The 8,291-nt window shown below is 31.7% G+C and overlaps 1 protein-coding gene across 1 annotated transcript; it reads right to left on the reverse strand.

The window, feature by feature from the left end:
* Window positions 1-1,416: 1,416 nt before the first annotated feature.
* LOC111042762 lies at window positions 1,417-2,445 on the reverse strand. The gene has a single exon (XM_022327464.1). It carries the CDS (start codon window positions 2,443-2,445, stop codon window positions 1,417-1,419), a length of 1,029 nt encoding a protein of 342 aa, XP_022183156.1.
* Between the last annotated feature and the right edge of the window lie 5,846 nt (window positions 2,446-8,291).

The following is an 8,291-nucleotide window of genomic DNA, read 5'->3' on the forward strand; positions in this document are numbered from 1 at the left end:
ACATATACACTAATGACCAGCCGATACTTACCCAGGCCGGTGTCAAACATTTCATATATGCTGATGATACAGCCCTAGCCGTCCAAGGTGACACTTTCCAAGATGTTGAAAGTACACTAGAAGAATCACTCAGGGTATTGTCTGATTACTACGATGAAAATTTCCTTAAACCGAACCCATCTAAAACACAAGTATGTGCTTTTCATCTTAAAAACAGAGAGGCAGACCGAACTCTGGAAATCGAATGGCGAGATACCAAACTAAATAACTCGGCACATCCCACATACCTAGGCGTTATGTTAGACAGATCCCTTACGTATAAACACCATTGTGAGAAAACCAAGCTAAAAATTGCTACAAGGAACAACATACTCCGGAAACTCACAGGCTCTACGTGGGGGGCCAACGCACATACATTACGTGTATCTGCGCTGTCACTATGTTTCTCTGCTGGGGAATATGCCAGTCCTGTGTGGAGTAGGTCCGCTCACACAAAACAAATAGATACCATTCTGAATGAATCCTGCCGCTTAGTAACAGGTTGCCTTAAGAGTACTCCACTTCCCAAAATTTACCAACTCGCTGGTATCGCCCCACCAAACATCCGCCGGGAGGTCGCAGCAGACTGGGAAAGAACCAAAGCAGAAACTGACATTCGACACCCACTACATAACCAAACTACACCTAATTTCAGACTTAAATCCAGAAAGAGCTTCCTAAAAACGACAAAACTGCTAAATAAACACCCTGAAGAGGTACGAAGAGAAAGGTGGAAACTCTCTCTCTCCAAGGAAAATAATAAGCTAGAGTCCGAACCAGCAGAACTACTGCCAGCAGGTTACGAATTAGACTGGCCAACCTGGAGATCCCTTAATAGACTCAGAGTAGGTGTAGGCAGAGCTAAAAACAACCTAAAGAAATGGGGCATGCGAGTGTGGTATGGAACAAAACATGGAACATCTACTGAACTGCCAAAGCTGCCCATTCTCATGTACGAAAGAAGATCTCCTGTATGCAAATCCAAATGCTATCGGAGTAGCAAGATTTTGGTCAAGGGTTATCTAAAGCTAAAACAAAAACAAACATTGAAATCAGACAACTATGTTACCATAAACTACAATAAATTCCATTTATATCACTAATTATATCTGTTAACCAATAATTGCATCCTTCTATTTTTATTTTATTAATATTTATATTTATATCCATATGGACTCTGAATTGTATATATTCATATTTATTTTATATATTTTTAGTTATCTATGATTTTTTACCATTTGTTTGTAATCATCTAATTGTGGTTGTATGATTCGAAAAAAAAAAAAAAAAATTATATTATATATAATAATACAAATATAGATTATTTACATTGTAAATATAATTTATTCTGTATCTGATAAATACGCGAAGTCATCATCATCGTCGTCGTCCGAGTCGGTATCGCATGGTCAGGGTGCATGGTTGATTTTCAGCAGTTATGGATTCATCGACCTTATTATCCAATTCCCAGGATTTTTCCTCCTCTTTAACGACATGGCCGATAAAATTTTTCCACATCTCTGGAGTTACTTTGTTAACCCCTTCGTTCATTAGTATTTTAACATCTTGTAATTTAAAAGTTTTATTATGATCTCTAACATGTTTTTTTACAGCAGCCCATGCGAGCTCAATTGGGTTAAGCTCGCAATGGTAAGAAGGTAACCTGAGTACAATTTTATCGTTAGTCTTTACCATTTCATCAATGACATATTTGTTGTACATTGGTTTTATTTTATCTACTTCCTCTAACAATTCTGGAATTATCATTGTGGTATCAACTTCCACCCCTTTACTTTGAAGCCACGTGATGATGTCTCCTTTTTTCCAATTTGTCGTTGGGCATTTCTCCATTTTTACAGAATGGTAAGGCGCGTTGTCCATCACGATAACAGCGTTGTCTTTGAGACTGGGCAAAACACCTTCCAACCAATCACGAAAAGAGTTCCCATTCATCTCATCGTGATAATCTGCCGTATTTTTTTTAGACTCGAAACATAAAAGACCTCCGGGAACAAATCCATCTTGGGAACCTATATGGCAAACAATCAACCGTTTTCCCTTGCCGGTAGGATTTACTGCTCCAGTGGAAAGTCCCTCAGAAGAAGCCATATAAGCTGATGTCACTGTCTTGTCGAACCACACTTTACTATTAACATCTTCGGCGTTCACCCACGTTTCATCCAAATAGTAAATAGGCCGACCTTCCTCGCGATATCGCTTGATTTCCCTTAAATATATTCTCCGCCAAAGAATAATTTCTAATTTTTCTATTAAAGCACTATGACGTCCTCGCTTGATATAAACAAAATCCATGGATTTCAATAATCTGAACAGTGATATGCGAGAAAAATCTGGTAGATCCCTTTCTTCGTTTACGGCGACAAGAACCTTGTCCAACGTCGGCATATCACGGTTGTGCTAAAACTGATGTACTAATCTTCTAATAGCATATTTATCAAATTCGTCAATTTTTTCGAATATTGTTTTTCTTATTTTTGTTTTGTTCGGCGAACAAACGGTTTTTGTTCGTCGGTACTGCAAAATTGTATTGTAAATAGTTGATTGGCCGATTCCGAGATCGATCGAGAGTATTTTTTTCAGGTGAACCATTTTATAATCTGGATTTTGAAGCATTTTGGCTTTATAAGCATTAATGATCATCATTTTTTGACCAGAAGAAACAAACTAAAAAAAAAATTGAAAAAAACCTTTTCATTTTAAAACGAATACAATATTATAATCAGTCTTTTTAAGTATTTAAATATTTTTTCAGTCGATCCAAATGTTTTCATTACTTTTTGTATTTAAAAATTAAAAAAAGTTGAGAGTTAGTCTAATAGGTAGTATTTTATAAGCGTCTCAAGTTAAAATTTCGAGGATATCCATAAAAATCGCGAAAATTTGCATTTTTTTTTTTAAATTAGGAAATTTCTAAAAAATTTCTATTCAAATCTAAGATAATAAATAGTGTTTGAGGGTTCATGAAACTTTTAAAGTGTATATAATATTTTATACACTTAATTAATTTTTCAAATGCAGTGTTTTGTTAAAAAATTATTAGAATATTATTGTATACGAAAAACGATTCTAAGCGGTCTGTCAGCATAAGATATTTTATTTTCTATTATATTTATATTGCCACTATATAGTGATACAGTAGCCAGAGAATTGAATTCAAATTTACAAAACACATTGCATTTTTTTAAAATTCTGACTTACAACAAGTCACGAAGGTTAAGAAGTATTGTATTACATTTTCAAGTTTTTTGACCGACTGAAACATTTTTATAGGCAGAAATAAAAAAAAAACCGAAAATGTATTAATATGCTTATAATTAGCTCTAAAAATATTTTGAATATTGTATGGTGTTTAAAATTTAATTGTATAAACATTCGGTAAAAATGTCATGTATCTACGGGGTCATTATTTCTTTTGTTACACCAACAATTTTAATTGATTTTACAATGATGTGTTTTTTTTTTAATTTTTAATTTTTTGTGCCTGTATTACTAATGTAGTCGAAATAATGGCTTGGTTTCCAACTAATTTGACTTGTTTTGAGCTGTTTACAGACATTTCAGTTTTAAATTTGTTTAGTTTTTTGTCAATAAAAATGTCAATGTAATTTTATTCGTTGGGTCAAAGAGCTTGAAAATGTAATATAAATAAGGCTCATAATATATTGTAACAATGGCATATGAAAAATATTAAATGTACATTTTTTTATAAGCATTTAAATTTTGAATTTTGACAAAAAACATAGAATAATGAAAACATGCAAATTATTTTGAGTTAAAAATTCATAAGAATTTTCTTTTTAAATATAAGATTTGAAAATGTGATACAAAATTGCACATAACTTTTTCTACGCTTATCAAAAAAAGCTCATAAAAATTTATTTTAAACATTTTTTTTTAGATAAAGGTATGACAAATTTTGTATTATATTTTAAAATCTTAGTTTTTAAAACAAAAATTTTTATGAATTTCTAACTCAATACAATTTGCAAATTTTCATCATTTTTACGTGTTTTGGTAAGATTCAAACTTTAAACATTTATTAAAAAAAATGGTAACTACGGATGTTTAATATTTTTCATCTGCCTTAGAAACAGTATATTAGAAGCCTTCTATTAAATTTTCAAGATTTTTTACGCAACAAATAACAGTTTATTGATATTTATAAAATGGAAAACTAAAAAAATTGGAAACTGAAAATGTCCGTAAACAGCTCAAAATAAGTCCAGGGACAAAAAGCCTGGTAAGAAAAAAGTTGAACAATAATCCCGATTCATTTTTTGATACCCGGACAAAAAGTCCGAGCACATTTTTACTGTAAGTCCGAAAGTAAAAATTGTCTATTAAATTAAATTTTTTAATATAACATACTGCAATTACCACCCTTACCCAATAATATCATGTTTTAATAAAATTGTGTTTATATAATTATTGTACATTTTTTATTAGAAATTTGAAATTATATAGCTGAAACATGGGTATAAAATGGAAAGTGGGATAATCCCATTTTGTCCACCAAAAATTCGATGACAACAGTCTACAGTAGGTACCTAATTAGTTATATTATAATAAAATTATAAATGCAAATTCAATAGACAATTTTGTATTTTCGGACTTTTGTTCGACAGTAAAAATGTGCTCGGACTTCTTGTCCGACTATCAAAAAATGAATCCGAACCTATGGTCATAGATTCGTTTTTGAGTTACGTATATTATTTAATGTCATACAATAGATGAAATTTTTTTTACATTTAACTTTTTTTTTTTTTTTTTTTTTTTTTTGTGATAAACAATCTATACCTTAGGGGCACAATAAGTTTATATGGTTAGAGTAATTTACAACATGATACGCTTGACGTGAGAAGTCATCCACTAATGACACTCGATTGATTGATTTTTTTTTTTTTTATATTTTTGAATAATTAGTTAAACAACTGATGCTCAGTCTTTGAATTAGTTGAGGGGAGGGGGGTGAACAAGTAGGTCACGACACCATTTACGTTTTAAACGTCTGGGTGGGTTTCCAGGAATGGAATGGACTGCAAGATTACGTATTAGCGGGTTGCTATTTGAGGAAAGACGATTGTGGAAGCGTTGGTAATGAGCTATAGCTTCTTCATGTACCAGTTTTATTTTTAGATCAGTGTGTATAGTGTGATTTGAGACGTAAGGAGGAGCGTTTAGAAGTTTCCTGAGTGCTATGTTTTGAAAAGTTTGTATTTTGTTTAAGTTTGATTTTTTTGCATTACCCCATAACTGTATGCCATAAGTCCAGACTGGTTTGATTAAAGATTTGTATATGAGCAGTTTTGAGTTGATATTAGTGAATTTGTTATTGTTAATAAATGTTTTAAGAAGGCGTAAACGAGAGTTTAAGTTTGTCCGTTTAGACTTAATATGGTGGGCCCAGGTTAATCTACGATCTAAAGTTAGTCCAAGATATTTAACTGTTTGAGAGCTTGGAATAGGGATGCCATGAATGGAGACAGCTGGGCAGAGAGAAGGTCTAAGGGTAAAAGTACAATGCATGGATTTGGACTGGTTTATTTTCAACCGCCAGTTGGTGTACCATTCTTCCATGAGGGAGAGGTGATTTTGAAGCTGGTGGGAGGCAATAACCGGGTCATTATTTATTGAGATTATTGCTTTATCGTCAGCATAGTCGGCGACTAGCGTATTCGGGGAGGTTGGTTGATCAGAGGCGTAGATGTTGTAGAGCACAGGCGAAAGGATTCCACCTTGTGGAACGCCTGCCGATATTTTGGCTATACTGGAGAGGGTTTTACCTAAACGAGTACTGAAATATCTGTCAGAAAGATATGATTTAATTATCAGGAAGTATACAGGATGTAAAAATTTTTTCAATTTGAAAAGGAGCCCATGGTGCCAGACCCTATCAAATGCTTGCGAGATATCAAGAAAAACGCAAGTGCAATATAATTTTTTTCTAATGTATAAGAAATTGCATCTACAACTCTATGAACTTGGTGGATTGTTGAGTGGGTAGCACGAAATCCAAACTGAGAGTTGGGAAGTATGGAATTTAAAGTTAGGCATGGTAGAATTCGTTTAAGTAAAAGTCTTTCAAGGATTTTAGCGAAGAAAGGTAACAGACTAATGGGGCGGTAAGAGGAGATGGAGTCAGGAGGTTTATTGGGTTTTGGAACAAGAATAATAATCGAAAATTTCCAGAGGGAAGGAAAATATGAGAGCCTGAGAACAGAGTTAAATAAATGTGTGAGGTGGATGATCGCTTTTTTTGGCAGGCATCTGGCAACTTCAGCAGTAATGTGATCAAACCCGGGAGATTTTTTGAGAGGGTATTTATCAATAGCATATTTAACTTAATTCGGAGTGAAGTGTTTGACAGGGAGAGCAACTGGCAGTGGGGAGTTTAGAAACTCTTCCACAGAATTGATGTTATTTGGAGAGGCAATATCAGGGTGAGGTTGGAAAATTTCAGATAGGTGGAGTTTAAACAATTCGGCTTTATCTGCATCAGATATAGCAAAGCTGCCATCGTTTTTTTTTATTGGGACGTTAGGGGCTTTAGTTTTGCATGCATTTTTTGTTGCTTTCCAAAGACTACCATCATTTGCAGAGAGATTAGTTAGTAAGCTTTCAAAAGATTTGTTTTAAGTCTAGCTAACAATTTTTTTAAATGGTTGGCTAATTTATTGTATTTTTGCTTGTCACATTTAACTTTTAATAAAATAAATGTATTACTTAGTATAATAAGTTAGATGGACAATAGGTAATCGGAAAAAAAATCCCCAGGAAAAAAAATCCCCCGGCTAACAACCTCGGAAGAAAAATCCCCGACCCTAGGAAAAAAAATCCCCAGACTACAATATTACTCACAACCACATGCAAATGGTAGAATAAATATTTTTTAAATGTTAATTAGTATCTATAATTAATATTTAGTTATAAATAAGTATATTATTTTAGTTATATTAAAAAATTATATATTATTCATAATATTTTGTACTTAACAAATAGTAAAGTAAAATATAGTATACAAAAATCTTATACAAAATATAGATAATAATAATAATAATAATATTTATTGTTTGATAATTATTTTATTATGATTATAATTATTATTATTATTACCATCTATATTTCGTATAATATGTTTGTATACCTACTATATATACCTACTAAATATTTTTATATGTTATGTTTTTACTGTGAATAGGTGACACAGAACAATCATAATAGTAACATTTTAAGTTTTGAAAACGTAATATTTTATTTCGGGGATTTAATTTTTACAGAATTATACCAACATAAATTGTGTATTAATATAGTAATATAAAATTGTATTGTTAATTTTTTGAAAATTGTTTATAGTTATTTATTTATATTATTATTATTACCTATATTTTGAATAATATTTTTGTATAATATGTTTTTAACTGTATTATTTGACGTATCAATCATTCGAAATATGCTTATTATATGCTATACCTATTTGTGAAGTTGTTAAGTTAGTTAATTTGAATTACACATAATATATTGTCGTAATTGAAAACAAAATATTATTTATAAATTATAATATATAATTTTTTTAACAAAGTAATATAATATAATATATACGTATTTGTAATTAAATATTAATTATAGATACTAATTAACGTTTAAAAAATATTTGTTCAACCATTTGCTTGTGGTTGTGCGTAATATTGTAGTCTGGGTATTTTTTTTCCTGGTTTGTTCGTCGGGGGATTTTTTTCCCGGGGATTTTTTTCCGGGATTCGTTAGGGGACACTATGATACCACCATGTTGTTGTATGTTAAACTAATTATAAATAACAAAAACACTTTAATATATTTTTTTTTTAACAAAATGTACGGTAATCAACTATTATTTTAAAAAATTAAAAAAATTGTTTTTTTTCCGTGTTCTTTTTTCTGTTGTTCTTTTTTCCTTGGTCTTTTTTTACGGGATTCTTCTAAAACATAGTTATCGTATATCGAGTTAAAGACAGCCGTGCAGCAGCAGCTGCTAAATACTATTGTATGTTTCGATTTCCAGAATTTATACCAACACCGACATTGCATATCTAAACAGTTGTAGTTGTTAACTTGTAATTTGTATTCTGTTCTGGGGCTTGGAGGGGCTTCAGCCCCCCCAGAATTTCTTAAAGTCCCTCCAAATTTCTTGGGTAAATGTATGTCAGTATGTGCCTCATTTTTCTATTAATTTTTTTAGGACTCCAGCCCCCCCC

The sequence above is a fragment of the Myzus persicae genome, unplaced genomic scaffold, assembly GCF_001856785.1.
Source record: "Myzus persicae strain clone G006 unplaced genomic scaffold, MPER_G0061.0, whole genome shotgun sequence".
Lineage (NCBI taxonomy): Eukaryota > Metazoa > Arthropoda > Insecta > Hemiptera > Aphididae > Myzus > Myzus persicae.